The 26,905-nt window shown below is 38.4% G+C and overlaps 1 protein-coding gene across 24 annotated transcripts in view; it reads right to left on the reverse strand.

Moving 5' to 3' along the window:
• Window positions 1-26,905, reverse strand: part of UBR2 (ubiquitin protein ligase E3 component n-recognin 2) — a 130,163-nt gene that overhangs the window by 34,605 nt on the left and 68,653 nt on the right. For 18 of the 24 annotated variants that reach the window (XR_012433804.1, XR_010586416.1, XR_012433803.1 and 15 more), the window contains 16 exons: window positions 26,664-26,827; window positions 26,475-26,574; window positions 23,518-23,646; window positions 21,843-22,026; window positions 18,483-18,544; window positions 17,075-17,185; window positions 16,286-16,351; window positions 14,463-14,585; window positions 14,263-14,326; window positions 13,217-13,341; window positions 10,452-10,504; window positions 8,182-8,284; window positions 6,139-6,187; window positions 5,567-5,721; window positions 2,481-2,583; window positions 72-181 (listed from right to left, as the gene is read on the reverse strand). Coding sequence is in view for 18 of the 24 variants with exons in the window: in XM_074038047.1 (XP_073894148.1) it covers window positions 72-181; window positions 2,481-2,583; window positions 5,567-5,721; window positions 6,139-6,187; window positions 8,182-8,284; window positions 10,452-10,504; window positions 13,217-13,341; window positions 14,263-14,326; window positions 14,463-14,585; window positions 16,286-16,351; window positions 17,075-17,185; window positions 18,483-18,544; window positions 21,843-22,026; window positions 23,518-23,646; window positions 26,475-26,574; window positions 26,664-26,827 (1,701 nt within the window). In the remaining 6 variants the exon portion in view is untranslated. Of the gene's footprint in view, window positions 1-71; window positions 182-2,480; window positions 2,584-5,566; window positions 5,722-6,138; window positions 6,188-8,181; window positions 8,285-10,451; window positions 10,505-13,216; window positions 13,342-14,262; window positions 14,327-14,462; window positions 14,586-16,285; window positions 16,352-17,074; window positions 17,186-18,482; window positions 18,545-21,842; window positions 22,027-23,516; window positions 23,647-24,771; window positions 24,819-26,474; window positions 26,575-26,663; window positions 26,828-26,905 lie in introns of those variants that run through there. The other 6 variants (XM_074038052.1, XR_006697548.2, XR_001490252.4 and 3 more) reach the window with 6 other exon arrangements.

Here is a 26,905-nt window from a genome sequence, read left to right on the forward strand (position 1 = left end):
ATCATCACAATGTACACGTAACAAATATTTAATATTTCTCACAAAAAGCAGAAGAATGTAGGAAATTTTACCTTCAATATCCACCGAATCATGTCTTTGTGGACTTCTAGGTAGGGAGCATTTTGTAGTGTTTCCAGCATAGCTAGTATGCTAGGAGAGTTTTTTGGCGCTTCACCAGGTTCTATGTCAGAAAAATAAAAGGCACAATAACAACAGCTAACACTTCATAGTACTTATTCCTATGCACAGGAACATAAATGCAGTTGCTTATAACACCTATTGCCCATAATTTGATTATGACTCTACCAAAGAGATTTTCAATACTTCTTGAGAATGTGACATATGTGCCTTTTACAAACAAGCTGCCAACAACTAGAATTCTTTAAGCATTCAAAAGTGACTTTTAATAGCAAACGAATTTGCTAAAATGTATTTTAGCAAAATTATATATAAATTCAGCTAAAAATAACTGGTGTACTTGAGATTTTACAGGTCTAAAAATAAACTAGCATTAAGAGGTGCACATATGTACAAATACGTTTATTTGCTCTGACCATTGCCTTTAATAAAAACTAGATTCAGAATAAAATGAATTTCTTCCCCTAGGAATTCACTGTTTATTTGAATATAAGAGTTAAGTCCATATTTTCTATTAGTCTGCAGTCAGAAATGTTCAATTATCGATTTTCTTGATTTTGGTGCTGCCATTCTGGAAAAATGTGCCTTTTTCCTAAGAGGGAAGAGATTGACCTTTGTGATCTTTAATATTCTATCACATCTAAAATTCTGTGGCGTGCATTAGGGATGTGACTCTAGATAAGGGAGAGGTTTCTTTGCAAATAAATCGTGTGTCTTAATTATGTAAAATGTCTAAAGACAAATTAAGAGTAATGTTGAGGGAAAATGATGATCGTTTAATAAAAAGGAAAGAGAAAGTAAGAGAGAACCTAATATATATATATATATTTTTGAGACAGAGTCTTACTCTGTTGCCCAGGCTGGAGTGCAGTGGTGTGATCTCAGCCCACTGCGACCTCCACATCCTGGGTTCAAGCGATTCTCCTGCCTCAGTCTCCCGAGTAGCTGGGATTACAGGTGCCCACCACCATGCCCGGATAATTTTTGTATTTTTGGTAGAGACAGGTTTCGTCATGTTGGCCAGGTTGGTCTCGAACTCCTGACCTCAGGTGATTCACCCACCTCGGTCTCCCAAAGTGCTGGGATTACAAGCATGAGCCATCGTGCCTGGCCAAGAACCTAATATTTTATAGTGATGAGTGAATGAAATTAGGGAGTATTCTGTGTGGTTATCCTAAAATAAACACACCAGGAACAAAGAAAGCAAAAACCACAGTATTAATCCATAGAAACAATATGGTAGAGAAAAAGAATAGGTAAAAACTGGCATCCATGAATAAAGTGTTCAGTGGGGAAAGGTGGTTTCTCCTCTTTCTCTCATTTACTTGGATGAGAGCAAAAAGGAAAACTAGAGATCTAGAAGCAAACAAAATTACTCCTCCCTGTCCCCTGGTAGCGTAATTCTCACAGTTATCATTTAGGAAGAAATGGCACTGAACACATTTACAGAAATAATCCTTTTTAATCAAAGCATTTATAAACTCCTATCATAGCACCATAAATTCATTTAAAAACACCTCAGCAAATAGCTGACTACCGGTCTGTGGCAGGGAAAGTATAAGATGAGCTTGGGCATCTTTTGGGCCAGAAAGTGAGGTGGTACTTTCTGGCCCAAATGGGGCTGGGTGAAAAGGACACAGAAACTGACTAAATAAACTCCCACTGATCAAAGTGGGCATGATTTGAGCATCAAAAGGAATAATCATTATAAGTGACTATAAAACACTGAATAAGTAAAATGAATAATATTTTAAAAAACTCTAAACAAAAAACATTCAAAGTTGCCACAATTGCAGGTAACTATCAGGCCAATGGCTGGTTATGAAAATTAGTAAATGAAAAGCTTTTCTTTGAGACGTGAAATATTATGTCTACAACAAAAGGTTCAAGAAAGTACGTAAATATAAAAGCAAATATAGCAAACTACTAAATCTAGGTAGTAGGTATATGAATGTTTACTGGACAATTCTTTCCACTTGTCTATATGTTTGAAATCTTTAAAATAAAAAGCTAGAAAAACTCCCTGGCCTTCTTTCAAAAAGTCACATTTCTTTATATGAAATGACAATCTAATCCCCTATAATTTTTATTTGTTTTCAATACTATAGAATCTTATGTCAACCACAGCTGACTGTAACTTTGAACTTAGCCCTAGATATTTTTATAAAAATATAACAGGGTTTAATATAGTACCTTTACTACACAGATGAGTACATATAGCCTCAAACATTTAGATTAAATGTTACCCTTTTAGAATCCATATGACCAAATAAGAGAGGTTATTAAGTGATTTCTTAAAATCATTTATATCGAGTTAGTTTAGTAAAAAGATATATACATACTTGATATCTTCTGAGTGAAGGTAAATGTTACTACATGCTCTTCTGTGACATTCTCTAAATGTTGTTTTTCTTCTTGTAGTGCCATTCCAATTAAATGTAACACCTTGAATAAATGTTTTGTAACTTTTAGTAACAATTAAAAAAACCAAAAAAACCAAGCACATATTTTAATAAGAAATAGCAAAAAAGAATTATTGAAAAAGATAAATCAAACTATTAAGTACTAAATGCAATTAAAAACAATTTGAAGTACTAATTTTTTTTTTTTTTTTTTTTTTGAGATGGAGTTTTGCTCTGTCAACCCAGGCTCACTGCAACCTCTGCCTCCTGGGTTCAAGCGATTCTCCTCCCTCAGCCTCCCCAGTAGCTGGGATTACAAGCGTGTGCCACCATGCCCAGCTAATTTTTGTACTTTTAGTACAGATGGGGTTTCACCATGTTGGCCAGGCTGGTCTCGAACTCCTGACCTCAAGTGATCCACCCATCGTGGCCTCCCAAAGTGCTGGGATTAAAGGTGTGAGCCACCATGCCTGGCCTTGAAGTACTAATTTTTATTAAATGAAAAGACTGAGGTTCATTTTCTATTAAACAATAATTGGCAAGAAAAACAAAATTTTCTACTTCAATGAGGAAGAAATTTCAATCGCAAATTCTTAGGGTAAGCTAAAATTACCACCACCTGTGACCAGCAATTCACATAATATGTAAGTTTTATTCTATACCTATACTACAGACTTAAAAAAACCTTCCAAGAATCAGTGGTCAAGTAAGTACAAAGCTAAAAGTATCCCCTATGTAATTATTCAGTCTATGACACTATATAGTTTAATTTCTCTAAGGACTAAATCATCATCTGAGAAAGACAAACTTTTTATCTCTAATGCCTTATCATTTATAAACTTTAGAGTCCTTCAATGTATCTCACAAAATATTCTCCATCAGACTTCTAAGAGAGTGTATTAACCTATTTGTTTTTTTACTGCTATTACCCCATGCCCAAGTTTTTCTGTGTTTTTTGAGACAGAGTTTCCCTTGTTGCCCAGGATGGAGTGCAGTGGCACAATATCGGCTCACTGCAACCTCCGCCTCCCAGTTTCAAGGGATTCTCCTGAGCCCTCCTGAGTAGCTGGGATTACAGGCATGTGCCATGATGATTGGCTAATTTTTGTATTTTTAGTAGAGACGAGGTTTCACCATGTTGTACAGGCTGGTCTTGAACTCCCAACCCCAAGTGATCCACCTGCCTCGGCCTCCCAAAGTGTTAGGATTATAGGGGTGAGCCACTGCGCCGGGCCCACACCCCAGTTTTTAAAGGAGATATGTGTGTGATGTCTCTGTATCTTTCCCTCCACAAGGGAAGACTGTGGTTGTCAGAGACTTGGAAGAACTAGGTGACATAAAGCAAAAGTACACGTAAGGTAAATATTGTTCACACCTCTCTTCTCCATTATTTCCCACAAATCTTTTGTTCATGTAATGCTGACAGTACACGACAGCTAGTACAGCTGTACTAGTAATGAGCTAGTATACCACAGCTCCATGCTTTTACACTTTAAATAGGCTTATAAATAGGAGGGCATTATAAGAATACACACATCTTAGCCAGTGAGACAAAAAGAAAGAATGATAGCTACTAAGCCTTCTGAGGAAGGCTCCAAAATTTGAATTCGAATCCTGGTTTTACTGCTTTCAAGCTATTAATATAAACCCTCAGGGAATGTTTCTGAGCCCATGTCATCATCTTTAACACTGGAAAAAAAGTTTCCCTCTAGAGTTCTGAGGATTACAAATGCTGTATGCAGAGTGCTTAGCATGGCCGGGCATGGTGGCTCACGTCTGTAACCCTAGCACTTTGGGAGGCCGAGGTGAGTGGATCACCTGATGTTGGGAGTTCGAGACTAGCTTGGCCAACATGGTGAAACCCTGTCTCTACTAAAAATACAAAAAATTAGCTGGGTGTGGTGACAGGCACCTGTAATCCCAACTACTCAGGAGGCTGAGGCAGGAGAATTGATTGAACCCCGGAGGCAGAGGTTGCAGTGAGCCAAGATCACGCCATTGTACTCCAGCCTGGGTGACAAGAGCAAAACAGTCTGCAAAAAAAAAAAAAAAAAAAAAAAAAAGTGCTTAGCATGGAATAAGGCATAAAGTAGACATTCTATTTAATGAATAATTGTTATATCACTTAGTAGAGTTATATGGGAAGTAAATGGAACCTCACTGAAACTTGGCTTCCTCATCTAACGATGAGAAGAAAGTTATATCTATTCATGGGGTGTTGTGTGAATTCAATGAGATAATGTAAAAATGACTTACATTAAAACTATAAAGTAAAATACAAACAAGGGGCCGGGCATGGTGGCTCACGCATGTAATCCCAATACTTCGGGAGGTCGAGGGGGGAGGATTGCTTGAGTCTAGGAGTTCAAGACCAGCCTGGGGAACATGGCAAAACTTTGTCTCTACCAAAAATACAAAAATTAGCCAAGTGTTGTGATGCATGCCTGTAATCCCAGCTACTTGGGATACTGAGGTGGAGGGATCGCTTGAACCCAGGAGGCAGAGGTTGCAGTGAGCCAAGATCGCATCACTGCACTCCAGCTTCCTTGGTGACAGAGCCAGATCCTGTCTCAAAAACACAAAAACAAAAATAACACAAAAAAGGTTCCAGACTTGCCACGTAACTAGCTAAAGGACCATAAGTCTATGAGTGCCAGTTTCTTCAACTACAAAATAAGGATATGGATGATTCAAAAAAAAATTTTTGTTTTGGAAAATAATTAGATTAGAAACATATATAAAAGATAACACATTACATCAATATCAGAGCACTACATATATAAAGACCAGGACCAATCAAGGAGAGAATGACTGCCCAGTGGGACTGAGGTAATAACAACCATGTGGTATAAAAAATCTGTCTGGCACTTGTTTTCACTGTCAGACACAAAAGCAGTAACAATATATTCAAGTTAGGAAAACACAGTATGTTTCGGCCTCATTTTCCTCTGTATAGATACAGACAAGAATATTTTGCTTGTACTATAAAATACTAAAATATAAATAATAAATGTCTTCAAACCTACCCTTTGCAGCATGGACTCTGACCAGGCATATCCATTATGTTCCACAGCCCATTGCAGAATTGTTCCCATGATGCACAGCATGACATCTGACTGCAAAATGTTAACCAGGCTTGCAAACAGAGGGCAGAATGGAGGCAACACCGGAGGTGGGAGTGCTGAAAATACAGTTGTTATTACTATCGGTTTCTTTTACAGAACATGCTTTAGAAACTATCCCTTTGTTACTTTTGATAGTTTTAACTCAAAAATATTCATTAACGCACACCTTAAAGCTATTATTTTACGTTCTCAAGGTCAAATCTGTAAAATGAGCCACATAAGTAGCAGCAGTACAAAAGAAAGTCTGTCTTTTCCCCTAGGAAGGTTTTAAGATCTGAGATAAAATCAAACCAGAGGAGACTTAGTACAAACTATTTCTCTGTTAGCATATTTATTATTCCTTTGAATAGGAGGTTGTTCACTAGGAAAGCTTACATTTAAATATTCATTCCACCAAGGACAATCATCATAGTTAATAGAAAACAATGTTTAACATGTAAAAAAAGGGGCATTTTTGGAAAGATTAAAAATACCTGTATCTTCTCTATTTTGTCTTTTCATTTTCCGTTGAGCTTCTTCTGCCTAATAAAAGATAAAGTTATTTGGGCAGGGAATTAGTAATATAAAACATATCCAAAACTAGTGACATAAGTCCATCTTTGTTGTATTATTTTCTTTTTTTTCTTTGAGAGTCTCGCTGTGTCACCCAGGCTGCAGTGCAGTGGCACGATCTCGGCTCACTGAAATCTCCGACTCCCAGGTTCAAGAGATTCTCCTGCCTCAGCCTCCCAAGTAACTGGGACTACAGGTGCCCACCACCACACCTGGCTAATTTTTATATTTTTAGTAGAGACGGGGTTCCACTATGTTGGTCAGGCTGGTCTTGAACTCTTGACCTTGTGATCTGCCCACCTTGGCCTCCCAAAGTGCTGGGATTACAGGTGTGAGCCACCGCGCCTGGCCCCTTTTTTTTTTTTTTTTTGAGACTTAGTCTCACTCTGTTACCCAGGCTGAAGTACAGTGGCATGATCTCAGCTCACTGCAACCTCCACCTTCCGGTTCAAGCAATTCTCCCTGCCTCAGCCTCCATAGAAGTTGAGATTTTCAGGCACCCGCCACCAAGTCCGGCTAATTTTTGTATTTTTAGTAGAGACAGGGTTTTGCCATGTTGGCCAGGCTGGTCTTGAACTATTGACCTCAGGTGATCCACCCGTCTTGCCCTCCCAAAGTGCAGGGATTACAGGTGTGAGCCACTGTGTCTGGCCAAGGATGAAAATCTAAAATCAGAGAATAACACAACTGAGGCCGGGGTGCGGCAGCTCACACCTGTAATTCCAGCTACTCGGGAGGCTGGGGCAGGATAATTGCTAGAACCTGGGAGGCAGAGGCTGTAGTGAGCCGAGGTCTGCACTCCAGCCTGAGTAATAGAGTGAGACCCTATCTCAAAAAAAAAAAAAAAAATTCTATCCTTAGTGTTCTAGTCCTCCCCCAAACTGATACATTAAGGTTATTATTATTTTTTTTTAACTAAAAGAATCCCCAAATGAGTTATCTATTACTTCCAATTAGAAGAGAAACACGTACAACCCCAAACCAAAAAAACTTATTTAAGTTTGAACTCCATGACTTCATCAAAAACTAAATAAAAGCTTTATGTTTAAGTTTTGTTTAATGCTGTTATGCTGTTTATTGAAAAATCACGTTAAGAGAAGATTGCTAAAAGGCAGATTTTTTTTTTTTTTTTTTTTCTGAGATAGGGTCTCACTCCCATCGCCCAAGTTGGAATGCAGTGGTGCAATCATAGCTCACTGCAGCCTTGACCTCCTGGGATCAAGTGATCCTCCTATCTCAGCCTCCCGAGTAGCTGGGACGAGAGGTGCATGACACCATGCCTGGCTAATTTTTGTATTTTTAGTAGACGTGGGGTTTCACCATGTTGGCCAGGCTGATCTTGAACTCTTGAGCTCAAGCGATCTGCCTGCCTCAGTCTCCCAAAGTGCTAGGATTACATACCCCGCCAAAAAGGCAAAATTTAATTACCTAGGAATGATTAGAAAAGCTTCATGAATCTCTATGAAAAAGCATGTTAAATAATACCAATTCTGAAATGTGCATAAAATGGATTAACTGATTATAATACAGGTTGAAAATTTGTTTTAAAAAACTATACCCATATATGTATAGGTATGTATTATATAGATCTTATATACGTATGCACAAAATGCTAGGGGGAAGCTCCAAAATGTTAGGTGAGGGTATTTTAAGTAATTTCTACTTTCTTCTTTATATATTTTCCAAATTCCCTATAATAAAAATGTATCATTTTTCAAGCTGCAAAAGCAATAAAAAGTTGTTTAGGAAAAAATAATTCAAGCCAGACACAGTGGTGCATGCCTGTAATCTCATCTACTCAAGAGGCTGAGGTGGGAGGATTGCTTGAGCCCAGCAGTTTGAGGTTGCAATGCTCTATAATGGCATTGTGAACTAAAACCTAGCCTAGGCAACATGGTGAAACCCCATCTCTTAAGAAAAACAATGCAACCCTTCCCTGCTACATTTTAAATTTTCCCAATTACCTTGGACTGTTCTGCCCTTGAAAAGTGATAGAAATACAAGTTGAACTCTTTGGCACATTCTGGTTTCAGTTCATACATGCCTCGTCCTGTTAATCCAGGTTTCCTATGAAAGAAAGGACCTTAGAATATTATTACCAAAGCCATACACTAATTTATGAGATAGTCTTGGATATTAGAACAAGAAAGCAGAGCTCTCATATACTGCTGGTGGGTGTTAAGCTACAACTATTTTCAGTGGTTGATTTGGCAATCTAAATCCAAGTTCTTACATGCATCCGTTTTATTTAGCACATCCACTTGGAATTTATCCTAACTAGACAAGAGAACCTAATGGACACTGCAGTGGCAACAATTAAAAAGTCTAACAACGGGAAATAAGTAACAAATTACAACATCTCCAAACAACTGAACACCATTAACAGTGATGATAATTTCTCTATTTTCACATGTAAAGACCTCTGTGTTAAGTTTTATTAAGCGGAAAAAAGCAGGTACACTACTGGGGTTTAGAGAACTTTCCTAAGCAAGTTATAAAACCCAGAAGCCAGATATGAGACAGAGTTTTAAAAACGGAAATGACATGAAGTTAAAAAACAAGGGACAGACTGGAAGAAAGTACTGTGATGTGTTAAACAAGAATTGATATTTCTAATATATTATAAAAACACTTTTGGAACAAGAAGATAGGGACAAACAACCATAAAGAAAAATGCATTAAAGTATGAAAAAACAAATGGCCAATAAACACATGAAAAGATGCTCAACTTCCCTGTTATTACAGTAATGCAAATTAAAATAAGGTACTAAAAGACTGCTCATACTAAAGTGTTGACAAAGTTGCAGGGCACTCTTCATACACTGCTAGTCAGAGTATAAATTGATGACTTTTCTTGGGAAGGCAATTAGGAGGTATGTATCAAAATGTAATACAAGCTTTCATTTTGATCTAGCTAATCCTCAAATACTTTCACAGTCAAAGATACACTTGTTAATGCTGTATGTACAAGGATGTTCAATATTTGTTTATAAGAGAAAATCTGGAAGTTATGTATTACACTTACAGGGAAGAGGTTAGATACATTACAGTACATGACTACAGGGATGTGAAAAAGGTCCTGGCGCCCTACAGGGACGTAAAAAAGGGCCTGGAGCCATAGCTCAGGTCAGTAATCTCAGCACTTTGGGAGGTCAAGGCGGGCTCGATCATCTGAAGTCAGGAGTTTGAGACCAGCCTGGTCAACACAGCGAAACTCCATGTTTACTAAAAATACAAAAATTTGTGGTGGGGTGCCTGTAATCCCAGCTACTTGGGAGGCTGAGGCAGAAGAACTGCCTGGACCCAGGAGGCAGAGGTTGCAGTGGGCCAAGATCATGCCACTGCACTTGAGTCTCACTTTGTCGCCCAGGCTGAAGAGAAAAAGGATGAAGTATGCCTATATGTACTGACAAAGTGTATTACGTAAAAACTAAAAAAACCCAATAAAAACAACAAAACCCCTACAAAGACACAAATACATGGAAACATTCCATTAATTTTTAAAAAGGTTATAGAATAGTAAATATAAAGTGAAACCATTTTTTGTTATGTATTCCAAGTACACAAAAAAAATTTAGAAAGATATATATCCAAACATAATAGAAATCATCTGAGTGGTTGGATTACAGGTAATATTTTTTCTTTGTATTTTTCCATATTTTTTCTAAAAGCAAGTATTGTCTTTATAACCAACAAAAAATAAAGACACTATCTTCAAAAATTTATAGTAGGTTAAAAAAAATGAAAACATTGTCATTGGGATAGGAAGTAAAGAAAAAACAGGCTTAAGAAACTGCCTCAGTATCTTTAAGGGTATAAACCAGTTTATTGACTGGGGAAGACGGTGGACACTGGAGAAAGTGGCATTGAGAGGCTATCCCACAATTTAGGCGGCACATTCAAATAAAAACAAAGAAAGCAGTTTTAAGAAACTACAATGAATTTACTTAGATCACTGCTGAGGTTAATTTTTACTATTTGAAACCATCAGCTATGAATACCTATTCTGAATAGGATGAAAACCCTCACAATGTCACTTTATGTTGCTGAGTACCAGGTGAGATCAGAAAAGTGAAATGTCAGTGAGAGATCTAATTCAGAGCTATAATCTGAAAATGTCTATCTCTCTGAAAGCTGCAACTTCATTCTCAGTTACATCAAAGAAAACACTCTAAGAAAAATGAATGTACTGGAAAAGTAAAAAAGAATGTGAAATAACAGGAAGTAAACTCACTTGAAATGGGCAACTGCTTCGATTACACTCTCCATGCCAGTCTCCTTGTTCTCCTAAAGGTACAGGACACAAGTGTGTTTCATGTTAATAATAACTACTAGCACTCTGAGCATTGCGTTTTATCTCACTGACCCTCATAAGAACCTAAGGTAGATACACCTTATCTCCATTTTCACAGATGAGGATTCCATAGCAAACACAATGATTTATACAAAACTAGACACACTTACTTGGTAAGCTGATGTTCATTCAAATTGATATATTATTTTTAAATACATAAAATAGATAAAACTTTATGATTTTAAAAAAGTCACTACCATATGGAATCAAGGTAAGAGCTTTCTAAACTAACTAATTGAAAGCACAAATTATATAAAACATTTTTAAAAATTTATGTAAAATACTTCTGGTATTTCATAAAACAGTTGCACTAATTTCTTGTCTATTTTCAGTACAACAGCACTTCCCAAATCATATCTCATTCACGACAAGATAGTAATAGGAGTTCTGTGAATAAATAATTCTTTAAAATGTTTGGGAAATACAGTTACAATCACTTTATTTTTTATTTTTTTTGAGATGGAGTCTTGCATTGTTACCCAGGCTGGAGTGCAATGGTGTGATCTTGGCTCACTGCAACCTCTGCCTTCCAGGTTCAAGCAATTCTCCTGCCTCAGCCTACGAAGTAGCTGGGATTACAGGAGCCTGCCACCACACCTGGCTAATTTTTTTATTTTTATTTTTTTTAGTAGCAATGGGGTTTCACTATGTTGGCCAGGCTGGTCTCGAACTCCTGACTTTGTGATCTGCCCACCTTGGTCTCCCAAAGTGTTGGGATTACAGGTGTGAGCCACTGTGCCCAGTCGACAATCACCTTATATAAGGCTTAAACCACTTTAAAAATGCTTTTTTAAAATTTTATTGTTCCTTAAAGTTTAGGCTAAATTATAACTGCTTCCTAACTGAACAACTTGGGATTCACTTCCTGCATTAAAGCGGTACAAGTAATTTTTATCTTGACTAGCTATTTAGTGACATTAAGAAATTATTCATCATTCGGCCAGGTGTGGTGGCATGTGCCTGTAATCCTAGCTGCCTGGGAGACTGAGGCATGAGAATCGCTTAAGTCGGGAGGCAGGGGTTGTAGTAAGCCCAGATCGTGCCATTGCACTCCAGCCTGGGCGACAGAGCCAGACTCTGTCTCTCTCTCTCTCTATATATATTTATTTAGAGAGAGAGATACATCAATTATTGTTTTTAAAAGTGTGATAATATAAAGATAGGGTTTTTAAAAGAGTCCTCATTTTCTAGATCAGAGTTTTTCAACCTCAGCATGACTGACATTCAGATCAGGTATGTTGTGGGGGTTGCCCTGGGTATTGCAGGATGTTTAGCAGTATCCCTGGCATCTACCCACTAGATACCAGTAGCACCCCACACCCCATCCTGAGTAGTGACATTCAGAGATGTCCCCTGGGGGGCAAAATTGTCCTCAGTTGAGGAATCACTGTTTTAGATACATATAGTCCTATTTATAGATGAAATGGTAAATCCAGTATTCTCTAGGAAATAATACAGTGGGGCACAGAGGTTAGTGGTTGGGGTACAGATGAAAACAGACTGGCCTCTGTTGAAGCTGGTGATGGGGTTGTTAAACTATGTTTTTTAATATCTATAGATGTTTGAAATATTTATAATACAAAGTTTAAAAGTATTACTGTGCAACAAAGATAAGACAGGTTGAAATCTCAGAAAAATAAATGTCAAGGTTGAAAGTTTCGATTTATGTTTCAAATTAGGGCAAACATTTTGAAAAGCCTCAATGAAAATAAAGTCCCTTCTCAATTATAAGGGTTGAGTTTCTGAAAAGCCCCATGGCTGAAGTATAGGTTGCTGGGGAACTTATCACCCCTGGAAGGAAAAACAGTTACAATTTTACCTATGAATGTCCTTGTCACTATTATTTTACATTCACTAAAATGAAACAAGGGCTCATCATTAAGAAGACTCTCTGGAGGCCAAAAAGGAAAAAGCTTGGGAAAACATCATTTATTCTACTCAACATAGGTGAGTAGGTACTTCTGACTCCCTTCCTCAATACACTAGGTTATAAAGCATTATCCATACCCATAGCAACTTTGTACTAAAGACCCTATAATGACCTCTTTCTATGGGGTACAAACATTAGTTCTGAGGTTTGGGCTTACTTTTTGTTTAGTGCCCTTATCTTCTTCAAGGCTTTATTGGAAAAGAAAAGGTTCTAATACTATTCTGCTTTTTTTTTTTTTTTTTTTTTTTTGAGTCAGAGTCTCGCTGTCACCCAGGCTGGAGTGCAGTGGCGCCATCTTGGCTCACTGCAAGCTCTGCCTCCCAGGTTCATGCCATTCTCCTGCCTCAACCTCCTGAGTAGCTGGGACTACAGGCGTCCGCCACCACGCCCAGCTAATTTTTTTGTATTTTTAGTAGAGACGGGGTTTCACTGTGTTAGCCAGGATGGTCCCTATCTCCTGACCTCATGATCCACCCACCTTGGCCTCCCAAAGTGCTGGGATTACAGGCGTGAGCCACTGCGCCTGGCCTACTATTCTGTTTTCTACTCCTATGCTCTTTTTCTAATTATTTATAATAAGAGTGACTGGAATTATACACATCCCATGATAGTAGATTTTACAATTGTGAGAAAGGTATATAGAAGTAAATCTATAGCTTCTAGACTGAGAGGGAAAAGTTTCTACAGTTTTCTTTTTAGAAATGTAGGTACTTACATCTTCGGGTAAAGACTTTACCAATTCACTATGAGCCATAGGCTTGATACTCAACTGATGGATAATCTCTCGCTTGATTTCATCTGTAGCATTTACCTGTCCAACTCCAGGACTAAATCTCTCTCCTGTCAAAAAAGAAAAAGTATATATACATACATTTAACATAATCACAATACTTTTGTGATATATACTTACAATTCATGCAGTATGTTATATTTCTCTAAGTCTGTCTGAGCAATGGGAAAGTAAGGACTCTTCTGGCAATAAGCCAGGGAGAGAGCAGCTCCCGACCATGCTTCTGTGTCTCAGACCCAACACGTGAGGGCAGGCTTTAGGCAGTGGAGAGAGCTCTTGTTGCCGAAGAATGGGATCAGAAATGTGAGAAGGGATTAAATGTGGTCAAGGAAACTGCATTTACCCCGTTCTCCTTGTGGGAGCAAGGAGGGAGAGCCTTCCTTTCCCCTTCTATCTAGTAGCAAATAAAATATCAACTTTGGAGACCTTCTTCATTGGTATAATTTCCTGACAGTAGCCAGGATTCTCTGCTCTGTGGACTACGGTGGGTCTAAAACAGTAGTAAAGGACTGAAAATATAGGTAATAAGGAAAGAAATCCACATCTATTAGCCATAGGTCTCCTTTAGCTTGGAATTATTGTATCTGAAGTCAAGAAGATACTTTTGTACCACAAACCCATGGAGAGAAACATAGTTAAGATATAAATCAAGAGTAAATAAGATCTTAAATATCCTATTCCTTGCTTGCTAAATTCTCCTGTCCCCCAATTCCCCTGCCACCACCCTGCAACATACAGTCTTCCAGTTTATTCTGCTTCGGTAGTTGTATTTTCTCCTTCTTCCAAAGCACCAAAGTGCTGTAACTCTCAATATTACAGTAACCAGAGGGGAGAAAAAGAGAAATATTCCAATTCTCTTCCCCTAAGACTGAGTATCCTCTCAAAACAAGGGAAACACAGGCCAGAAACTCCAAACTATTTGCTACTATAAACGTCAATGTAATTTATTAAATGCCTCAATTTAAACTTACCAACAAGCATTATAATGAGGTATAGCATTTCTTCTATTAGAGTATTGTTCTGCTGAACAACATCCTATAACGAGTGAGGGAAGATAAAGTTCAGAGATAAGAATAGGCATATTGTATAATCTCAAAGGATTAACATATCCAAAAAGGAGGAAAGATGCTTCTTTAGCAATGTGTTGTGGTTTCATAAAACATGTTCTTACCTTATGGGTAATCTCAGAACTAAATCTTTTTCCATAGTCTGGAGTACTGAAAATCTGATAAAGTTCAAAGCGGCTGAGCATGATCATCAGGAAATGATTTGGATCCATCATGGAGACACCTGTCTTTTTTTTTTTTTTAACGTTTGAGATAAAGGAAAAGAGGAAGGTCAAAGGGGCCACTATTGAAACAATTAGAGATAGTTTGGCTTGCACAAGAGAAAGCAGTTTACCAATTCTAAAAGGTTTACCAATCCCAATAAAAGATGAAAACTCATTTAACCTCAATCCCTACTTGTGGTAGCAGACAAGTATGGAAAGGAATCTAAATTGGTAAAACAAAATACAAGCACACAAGCCCCAAACCTAAGTCCATCCAGCACAGTAATACAGACTATGAGTTCTCTTTCCTTCTAATGCTTTGAAATAATTGTATTCCTATGAATTCAGTGCCAAAATTTTATTTTGGCGTTCACTGATCACTGCTTGAACTCGGAAATGTGGCAGATTAATTAACCTTCTAGTATTTTAAAAATATCGATCATATTAAATTATCAAGATCTCCTAACCTATTTTTTTCTGGTAAGCATTATACTAACTGAAGTGACAGCTTTTAAATATTAGTTTCAATTGTCTTTTAATTCCATTTGTATAAATTATAAATCAACCTAGATTTTGTTCTGAACTAATACTTTTTTGAAATACACATTTTTTTTTACTTTATTTATGAAGTCTCACTCTGTCACCCAGGTTGGAGTTCAGCAGAGTGATCTCAGCTCATTGCAACCTCCACCTCCCAGGTTTAAGTGATTCTCCTGCCTCGGCCTCCTAAGTAGCTGGGACTACAGGCGCATGACACCGCGCCAGGCTAATTTTTGTAATTTTAGTAGAGACAGGGTTTCGCCATGTTGGCCAGGCTGGACTCAAACTCCTGACCTCAGGTGATCCACCCACCTCAGCCTCCCAAAAGGCTGGGATTACAGGTGTGAGCCTCCGCGCCCGGCCAGCTTTATTTTTCTATAGTGACTAAATCCATTCAGCAGTAACAGAGAACAACTACTATGTGACAAGCACTATGCAAGGCCAAAGGGACAAAAAAAGAAACAAGACATAACTGCCATGGTTTGGTGGGGTGGGGGTAGGATGCTGAAGAGTAAACAGTAATCACAATCCAGGTTGTGAGTGCTATGGCAGGGTTAAATACCATGCTAGGGTCCTCACGAAAGGGACATGTAGCCAAGTTTTAGTGTGTCAGGGAAGGCTTCCTGGAGCAAGTAATGCTAAAGTAAACACAAAGACAAGCAGGAAAATAAGTTAGCTAGGTAAATGGAAAAGGAAGGGGTGAGTAACTTAGGGAAGAAAAGAAATATGCAGAGTTTAAGATGTATGAGAATATGGCAAATTCAGGGAACTTCAATATACTTTAAGTATCGCAGTCCTTGAAAATTAGTTTAAGGGGTTTAAACTAAGAGGTTTAACATTAGTTAAAGAACCAGAGGACAAGGAAGAAAGGATGGCTTTCAGGTAAATGACTTTAGCAACTAGGTAGACTGTGGAACAATTCACCAAGGTAGGGAACTGAAGACAGGAAGAAGGTATGGAGGAAATATGAGGAGTTATTTTGAACACATTTAATCTGAAGTGTGTCTAGGAAATACAGATGGAAATGATCTAAACGCTGTTAGCCATGTGAGTTTGGAGGTTAGGAGACAGGGCTAGACCGGAGTTATAGATTTGGGAGTGATCACAAGTGACTCAATTCTATGGAAATAACAAGAAGCAAAGATTCCCCACAACCTTTAAGTTCAATGCTTTTAATTCATTACCTGAAGCATTACTATATCCTTGTCAAACATCTCACGTCTGCATTTCACATTATGGTAGTAATAAATCTAAAAAAATAAGTAATTATATTGAGTAAATAGTTTTTATTGGTTCAGGCTCGCTCTCTCTCCCAATCCTTTCCCAAAAGCACAAGTTTGTACAAGAATGTGTGCATGTGTGTGATGTGGTTTTTCTAACAACTATCTTAGTATAGATTAATTAGTTACATATTTTCACATTACAGTGGTCATGATATGGTTCACATTTTGCAGCTAACTTGCTGGGTCTCCGAATAAAGTAAAAGGTTGTGGTCTCAGGAAGGTTAGGAGCTACCAAAAACAGGAGGAAAAAAAAATCTGTTTACAGCTATACCACCCCAAATGCGCCAGATCTTGTCTGATCTTGGGGAAAAAAAAAAAAAAATTCATTCCAAGCCTATGTGAGGTCTATAAAAAGTAAAACCTCAACTTTACAGCTATATTAAAAGGACTTTATCTTTTAATTCAATTTAATTTAAATAGATAAAATCTGGATTTTTGTTTTTTAATATCCAACTTTGTTCTAAAAAATTATTTCAAGTAAAAATTATCACCACTGTTGTTCATTTCTACTTTTTATATTATTTCTTGACAAACTATGAATAAAAGTTTTAAGAAACTTTTGTTTTATCATTAAATCTTTTCAAACAATTTTAATATAGATCCTCAGCTTTCACTAAGTCCACTGAAAATTACAACCTTCATAGAAGCCAAGAATGGAATGAAAATTCTTCATAGAATTAGAACACTGACCTGGTTTACTAGAGAGAACCCATTTCTTCTCCACATTCCAGCATGTACTTGGGCACATAAAACGAGACATCTAAGAGGGTGTTCTATCAACATGGGTGGGCTAAGCTCACTCTATATATACAAAGAATAAACAGAAAACAAAAAAACCACACACAGAAAATCAGTTCTAGAAAGAAGTTTGGTCGATAGGGATCAACACTTTTATAAAACACAATATAAATTATTATTATTATCATTTTGAGACAGAGTCTTACTGTCACCCAGGGGGTGCGATCTCCGTCTCCCAGGTTTAAGAGATTCTCCTGCCTCAGGCTCCCGAGTAGCTGGGATTACAGGCATGAGCCAACATGCCTGGCCAATTTTTGTATTTTTAGTAGAGATGGGGACTTGCCATGTTGGCTAGGTTGGTCTTGAACTCCTGACCTCAGGTAATCCACCCACCTCAGCCTCCCAAAGTGCTGTGATCACAGGTGTGGACCACTGTGCCCAGCCTTATTTATTTTAATTAAGACATGTTTGTGTGATGGTTAGTTTTATGTATCAATTTAGCAAGGCTATGGTATCCCATTTATGGTCAACACCAATCTAATGTTGCTATGAAGGTATTTTTTACACATGATTAACATTTAAATCATAGACTGGCTGGGCATGGTGGCTCATGCCTGTAATCCCAGCACTTCGGGAGGCTGAGGCAGGTGGATCACCTGAGATCAGGAGTTTGAAACCAGCCCAGGCAACATGGTGAAACCCTGTCTCTACTAAAAATACAAAAATTAGCTGGGAGTGGTGGCAGGTGCCTGTATTCCCAGCTTCTCGGGAGGCTGAGGCAGAAGAATCCCTTGAACCAAGGAGGCAGAGGTTGCAGTGAGCCGAGATCACGCCACTGCATTCCAGCCTGGGTGACAGAGTGAGACTCTGTCTAAAACAAAAACAAAAACAAAAAAAAAACAAAAAAACAAACCATAGACTCTGAGTAAAGCAGATTACCCTCCAAACATGGGTGGGCTTCATCAATTCAGTTGAAGGCCTTGAGAAAAGACTGATATCCCCCACGGAAGAAGGAATTCTGCCTTTATAACAGCCACTGTACTCTAGAATGCAACATCAACTCTTCCCTGGGTCTCTCCAGTCTGCCAGTCTGCTAGGCTCCCTTGCAGATTTCAGACTTGCCAGATTTCAGCCCCCATAATTTCATGAGCCAGTTCCTTACAACAAATCTCTCTCTCTCTCTCTGTGTGTGTGTGTGTATGTATGTATGTATATGCGCGCGCGCACACACACACACACATAAATATCTTACTGGTTCTGTTCGTCTGGAGAACCCAAACTAAAAATGTGTTTCAAAGTGATTTCAAATACAAGGAACATAATAAATAGGTATTCACTTTTAAATGTTAGCACCACTTACTAGAGGTAGGAGCTCTGGAAATTTATATGCCACTTCACTTTTGCTTAATAATACATGTAAACCTGTATGAAAGAAACAAAAAACAGTATTTCTATCAGTAAAAATCATTTAGGAAAAATACCCTAAATATTCACTCAACTTTACATCTGACTTCTTTTCTCTTTACGAACCTATCAAATTACCAATTAAGATATAAAATGAACATATTCATAAGAGGCTTATTATTATTATTGCTTTTTTGAGATGGAGTCTTGCTCTGTCGCCCAGCTGGAGTGCAGTGGCACGATCTCGGCTCATTGCAAGCTCTGCCTCTCGGATTCACACCATTCTCCTGCCTCAGCCTCCTGAGGAGCTGGGACCACAGGCGCCCGCCACCACGCCCGGCTAATAGAGGCTTTTTAATGCTTCTCGTGAATCTGTTATCAAAGGCACACTTAGAACTAGTCTTAGTTGTATGTACTAATATACACTGATGACATTTTAAAAGCTATTAAAACAATTTATACATATGTTACGCCAGCTTTAAGAGTTGTATTTCACTGGGCCATGGAGTTTGTTCCCATTTAAAGTATAGCAGTGAGAGATCCTTCCGGCCACTGAATGGAGAAACTGGCACTGGAATCACGGTCCTCACTGATACTGACCTTTGAATTAAGTTCCCCAGAACTTCCGATTTAGGATCAAAGCCTCCTTAGTTTCTAACCTCAAGGGATCCTGGCTGACTGCAACCTCCGCCTCCCAGGTTCAAGTGATTCTCCTGCCTTGGCCTCCCAAGCAGAGCAGCTGGGAGGGACTGCAGGCACACTCCACCATGCCCAGTTAATTTTCTTAGTTTTAGTAGAGATGGGGTTTTGCCATGTTGGCCAGGCTGGTCTCAAACTCCTGATCTCAGGTGATCTGCTGGCCTCGGCCTCCCAAAGTGCTGGGATTACAGGGATGAGCCACCACGCCTGGCCTTCAGTTCATTCTGAATGTGTTCTGTTTATGCTATTGCTTAAACAGAGGACACCCGTTAAAGTCTTATCAATATATACTGGCCACTTACTCAAGCCTGGTTTAAGGCTTTCTTCATCTAGGAAAACTTGCACTACTAATGCCATTCTAATAGCTTATTCTCAACATTTACTGCTCAAACTCCATTAGCACTTGCTTCAAACTGTCCAAGAACTGTTTTGTGTAGGTTTACTTAGATTTCCAATTAGATTATAAGCAGTTAGGCTAAGGTTTATCAAATATAAGAAAATGAATACTCAAAAATATTCACACAACAGCTTTGAGGGAGGTAAAAACGTAGGCAGAAATTAGTACATTTTTAGAGTATCGACTTTTTTCACTGTAGGTAACTATCAGCATTAGCTTCCTCCCATAAAATTAGATTTTTTTTTTTTTTTTTTTTTGGAGACAGAGTCTCACTCAGATTTTTAAAGGCAGAAGAGATCAGTGGCTCAGTTGGAGACAGGACTCACTACTCACTTTCTTGCTTTTTTTTTTTTTTAATCGCATGCGCAGGGCATGCCGCACTGTGCCTGTGTGCTACTTCCCCATGCATGCCTCACTTTCTTGCCTTCTATCCAGTACTCTTCCACAACACCATGCCATTAATTGCTTGTGTTGAGGATCGACAGTTCAGTTGCTCAAAACACTTATAACAAAACTGGGCGTGAACAAGTTATAGAAATAAGACAGATTTCTTCTTACGATCATGATTTCATTCTAGGTAATGGTCTATTGTACCATTTTAATATTCATATGTCTAGGAATAACAACTTTATAAGCCTCACAGTAAGTAATTATCTTAAATTACCATGACTTCAATAATATACCCACGGCAAGGGTCTATCAGTGGGATAATATGATAAGTCTCAGAACAATGAAAAAAAATGCCTTCAGAATGAAAGAGGAATCATTACTACTGATCCCATGTACATTAAAAGGATAATGAAGGAATATGAACAACTCTAGGCCCACAAATCTGATAACTTAGATGAAATGGATCAATTCCTTGAAAGACACAAACTACCAAAACTCACACAAGGAGAAACAGATAACCTAAACAGGCCCATATTTATTAAAGAAATTGACTCAATAATTAGTAACCTTCCAAAAACTAAAGCATCAGATGAGATGACTTCACTGGTGAATTCTGTCAAACATTTAAGGAAGAAATGAAACAAATTCTCTATAATCTCCTCCAGAAAAAAACAAAACAAAACAAAAAACACACCCTCACATCACATTAAGCTACTGAGCCACAAACTTAACATAAACTACATATTTTACAATGAGTAAAAATACCTTCAAAATTTCTTTCTGTTCTCTGAGTTAAAATGGAACTAAAGAAAACAACAGTGTGTGAGCAAGATAAGAATACCTAGAATCAAGAAATATGAAAGCTGTACTGAAATGAGTCTGTAGAGATGGATAAGTACATATTTGAAGATTTTGGCCATGTAAGATGGCAGCTTCAGACATTCCAGCAATTAATTACAAGTGCCTTATAAATCAACTACTTGAAATTAAAAGAATTATCACCCCATTATGGCCTTGTTCTTGACCTGTTGCATAAAAGGCTATCAATAAATATATGAAACAGCTCAGAGGGAGAGAAACAAAGAAGAGAAAACGTGGGGTGGCTTCAAGTGATTAGCAGTTGCTTAAATGACAGATAAATTTGAATGTTAATAACACAGACTTTGAAGCTGGATTCAGTGAAATGATAAAACATGTGGTATCTGTAGTTAAGTCTAAAGAAGCACTACGGTATAACAGCTATAAACATGGCCTCTGGTGCCAAACTTCCTCATAATGCCAACTGATTCTTTCTTGTTGTGTGACTTACTAAGCAAGTCACTCTCTATGCCTCTGTCTTCCCATCTGTGAAGCAAGCTTAACAATAATACCTACTTCACAGGACAATGTGATGATTGGATAAGTTAACGATGTAGAATCATAGAATAACGTCTGGTACAAAGTATTCACAGATATTAACCACAAATAACAATTTATTTATTTATTTTTTTTGAGACGGAGTCTGGCTCTGTCGCCCGGGCTGGAGTGCAGTGGCCGGATCTCAGCTCACTGCAAGCTCCGCCCCCCGGGTTTATGCCATTCTCCTGCCTCAGCCTCCCGAGTAGCTGGGACTACAGGCGACCGCCGCCTCGCCCGGCTAGTTTTTTGTATTTTTTAGTAGAGACGGGGTTTCACCGTGTTCGCCAGGATGGTCTCGATCTCCTGACCTCGTGATCCGCCCGTCTCGGCCTCCCAAAGTGCTGGGATTACAGGCTTGAGCCACCGCGCCCGGCCCACAAATAACAATTTAAAAGATAATTTTAGGGTTTTATTTTAGGGGAAACGCTTTACCTGCAAGTAAGCGAGAAACTGGGAGATGAATGCTAACTTTTTCTTGGGAAACACAGTATCTGATAGTTTCCACTGAATGTCCACAAATGCTTAGTGTGATAGGTTGTTCACCATCAGTATAACCACCATGACACTGCATCAGTACGGTGAGACATTTCTTGTAAGCTTCAATTAACACTTTTTCCTAAAAAAGAGGGTTTTTCTGTAAGTTACTCAAAAGGTTGAGTTTCTACAACATTGAATAAGCACCTCAAATTCAATGAGTAAGTACCTCAAATAACAATACGGGCAAAACCAAACTCAATTCTCCCTCCCAAACTTGGTCCCTCTTCCAATGTCCGCCATCTCAGTGAATGATACATTTACCCATATAGTACAGAAATCTAGAAGTTATTCCAGTACCCTTCTTTCCCCTATTCCCCATTGTCCAATCTATTACCAAGCTGGTAACTTCATCTTCTAAGTTTCTCTCAAAACTTGCTACTTTTTTGTATCTCTAGTAACTCTAAGGCACTGCCAAGCATCTCTCCATTAAATTCCTGCTTTGACTCTTGCCCCCTCCGTCCATTCTCCATACAGAGCAATTTTAAAAAAACATGTAAATTGAATCATGTCACTGTATGGGGAATGTTATGATAAAGGAGGCAAGAGTTGAAGCAGGGAATTTAATAGAGAGATGGTAATCTCTAAAGGCTTCCCACTTCAATTCAAATAAAATGCAGGCTGAGTGTGGTGGCTCACGCCTGTAATTCCAAGACTTCGGGAGGCCGAGGCAAGCAGATCGCTCGAGCCCAGGAATTCAAGACCAGCCTGGGCAACATGGCGAAACCATGTCTCTACAAAAAATAGAAAAATTAGCCAGGTGTGGTGGTGAGAGCCTGTTGTCCCAGTTACTCGGGAAGCTGAGGTGGGAGGCTCATCTAAGCCCAGGGAGGTCGAGGCTGCAGTGAGCCAGGATTGCACCACTGCACTCTAGCCTGGGCAACAGAGTGAGCCGTGTCTCAAAAAAAAAAAAAAAAAAAAAAGAATTATATTCAAAACTTCTTTACATGGCCAAGGCCCTGAAAAATCACTCCTGTGCCCAAATCTCTGTTCTCTACTTCTACGCTCCAACCACAGACCTTTCAATAGCTCCTAGGACTACCCTCGTCCCTGTCATCACAGACTATAATGCAGCTGTCTTCTCAATCACGAATATCATTTACTCTTTGTTCCATTAACTTTTACACATTGTTCAGACCTTACAGAAACCTTCCCTAACCTCATAACGTATACAGGCTGTCATCTAGACTTTATCGCCAAGGAAGGCCAAAATAATTTTAAGACACAGGACAAATGTACCAATAATAAAATTTTATTTTTGAATAAATTTACAAACTACCATTTTTATATTCTCAAAGTCTAGAAGGGATTATGAAAAAAAAAACAAAAAACAAAGATAGTTACATTAGGAAGAGACAATTTGGATTATTTCCTTCTCTATTTTTCAAGTTTTTCCTAAGGTTGTAGAATTTTAAAATTTTACTGAGTTTATAGGTGAAGAAGGAAAATACGCTGTTTAATGAACTAAGTATCACCACTATTTTCTCCAGGTCTCCCCAAAATTTACTTAGGATTCTGCTTATTCCTCCCTCTTCCACTTTCCTCCTATCTCCCGCACCTAGAAGAAACTCACATCTGAAGCACACCAGTCCTGCATCATTGAAATGACATGTGTTAATTTCATTTGTAGTGTGAAGGCTGCTTCCCACTCTGGTTCCATTTCAATATGTTGTCCTACTTGACGTGTAATTGGATCCATTCCCTTAAAGGAAGTGAAAAAACTATATATGAATGAAAATTATAGTTGTTCTTTCATATGGAAACCTAAGAAGTAATGTAGAAGAAATATATATTGATTATAAAAACATAGAAGATATAAGTTTTAACAGGAAACTTCAAGTACTATGAAAAGTAATAGCTTTTAAAATTATGTGTTTATATAACATTCTCTAAAATATAAATTTAAAAATCCCAATAAATGCATTATTTCAGAGGTATCTTCCAAGATCTGTTTTAGGCAATAAAATACTTCAATATTTCACTGCAATAATCCTTCCTTTTTAGCTCTATTGTCTACAGAAAAAATTGTTAAAAGAAATGTGACAAGCTTTTAAAATGTTATTGAATTTATAACTGTATTTTTAATATATTAAAGTTTAAATATTATGTCCTAATATGCAATTAAAAGTTTTCATAGAGCCTGAAAGAAGGCAAAACAATAAATACCTTTTAATTAAAATTACTGTTCAGAAACTATCCTAACTATTCTAGTATGTCAGAACTTATTAAATAATAGAGAATACAGAATACTTCAAGTATCAAAAATGACCAAAGTAGCTACTGTTTTTATAGATACATGAAAAACATAGTAGTATTATAATAAATTAAACACCCATGAACTACCATCCAACCTAGGAACTAGAATGGTAAGTCAGGCCAGACATGGTGGCCCAGGCCTGTAATCCCAGCACTTTGGGAGGCCGAGGCGGGTGGATCACTTGAGGTCAGGAATTCAAGACCAGCCTGGCCAACATGGCGAAACCCTGTCTCTACTAACAATACAAAATTAGCCGGGTGTGGTGGCATGCACCTGTAATCCCAGCTACTCAGGAGGCTGAGGCAGAAGAATCACGAGGCAGATGTTGCAGTGAGCCAAGATCCCACCACTGCACTCCCGCCTGGGCGATAGAGCAAGACTACACCTCCAAAATAAATAAAAAAATAAATAAAAATAAATTCAAATAAATAAAAGTAAAAATGATAAGTCAACTTTGGTCATTCCTTTTCTTAAGAAAGCCAGGTGGCTACTAAAGAAATCATAATAGTACTTGCTCAGATTTTTAGAGACGTCACCTATCTTCTTACAGTTATAACTGGTTAAATATACCTGTTCGTTTCTACTTCTAGATTCTGTTTTGTATATAGGGATGTTTCCTAAAAAGAGAATTAAACAGGGGAAAAAGGTCTACACTGTATTATATAAATATCACATGAAGGAGAGAAAAAGAAACATGGAAACATTAAAAAGCAAAACCAAAAATGACTACAGTTTCTCAAATAACCTGACTATACTTCCAAGAAAGCATATTAAAAAAATAAACTTGTAACCTCTAAAGAAAGAACATTAGTGGAAACTAAAGAAATACAAAAGTAGCTGGCGCAGTGGCTCATGCCTGTAATCCCAGCACATTGGGAGGCTGAGGCAGGCGGACCATTTGAGGTCAGGAGTTTGAGATCAGCCTGGACAACAGGGTGAAACCTCGTCTCTACTAAAAATACAAAAAATAGCTGGGCATGGTGGCAGGTGCCTGTAATCCCAGCTACTCAGAAAGCTGAGGTCAGAGAATCACTTGAACCCAGGAGGCGGAGGTTGCAGTGAGTCAAGATTGTGCCATTGTACTCCAGCCTGGGCAACAGAGAAACTCTGTATCAAAAAACAAAACAAAACAAAAAAACTCCCAAAATTGGCCAGGTGCGGTGGCTCATGCCTGTAATCCTAGCACTTTGAGAGGTTGAGGTGGGTGGATCACTTGAGGTCAGGAGTTCGAGACCAGCCTGGACAACTTGATGAAACCCCGTCTCTATTAAAAATATAAAAAATTGGCCGGGCGCGGTGGCTCATGCCTGTAATCCCAGCATTTTGGGAGGCCAAGGCGGGTGGATCACGAGGTCAGGAGATCGAGACCATCCTGGCTAACACGGTGAAACTCTGTCTCTACTAAAAATTAAAAAAAAAAAATTAGCCGGGCATGGTGGCGGGCGTCTGTGGTCCCAGCTACTCGGGAGGCTGAGGCAGGAGAATGGCGTGAACCAGGGAGGCAGAGTTTGCAGTAAGCCGAGATTGAGCAACTGCACTTCAGCCTGGGTGACAGAGTGAGACTCCGTCAAAAAAAAAAAAAAAAAAAAAAGGAGTCTCAAAACAAACAAACAAACAAAAAAACGAATAAATTAGCTGGTGTGGTGGTGTATACCTGTAATCTCAGCTAATTCAAGAGGCTGAGGCAGGATATTCACTTCAACTCTGGAGGTGGAGATTGCAGTGAGCTGAGGTTGTGCCACTGCACTCCAGTCTGGGTGACAGAGTGAGACTCCATCTCATAAACAAAACAAAACAGAACAACCAACACAGAAAAAACCCAAGAGCAGTAGATGCCAGAATCTTTGCTGGGATCTCCTTTGCTCTATACCTTTCTAAGAATCCCCAATTAAAGAGGAGCTTCCTGGTCCAAAATGCAGCCATCCAAATCGATCTTTTGGAAATGTGCAAAAAATGAAAAGATGCGCAGACAGAAAGCTGTTCATTTCAATGAACAACAACAACAACAAAAACAATGAAGCCGGGCCTGGGCCTGGGCCTGTGCCTGCGCCTCTAGTCCCAAGCAACTCAGGAGGCCGAGGCAGGAGAACTGCCAGAGCCCAGGAGTTCAAAGGTATAGTACACTCTGGTTGTGTCTATGACTAGCCACTATACTCCACCCTGGGCAACACAGGGAGACCCCCATCTTGTAAAAAAATAAAAATAAAAATAAAACAAAAAGAGAAAAAGAAAAAAAAAAAAGGAAAAAGAAAAGTGTAATAGTTTTTACATACCTGCATACATTTGAGTAATTCCAAAAAGGCATCAAACCCTTCTAGGAACTTCTGCCTCAGCTCATCTGACCATTCAGTTGGTTTGCTAATTAACACATACCTGAACAAGATAAAAGTGACAGTGGCAATTAACATAAACATCGACTTTCTATAAATTGCAACTGGTTTAATAATTAAACGAAAACTTACTTGAGATCTAAAATAAGGCTCTGTACTCTCCTAAATTTGAAGGCTTGTAAAGCAGTGTATCGTTCAAACTGAAATCTGCCATGGGCATCTCGATGTCTCAAATGATCCATAAAAGTCTTAATGATAATGCTCATCAAGTTTTCTTCTGTGATAAGCATTCGAGCCTAAAAACAAAGTTTATCAGAGTGCATGGTAATCAAAAACTAGGTACTAAGAAAACTAAAAAAAGTCACCAACATTGT

The sequence above is a fragment of the Macaca fascicularis genome, chromosome 4 (genome assembly GCF_037993035.2).
Source record: "Macaca fascicularis isolate 582-1 chromosome 4, T2T-MFA8v1.1".
NCBI lineage: Eukaryota > Metazoa > Chordata > Mammalia > Primates > Cercopithecidae > Macaca > Macaca fascicularis.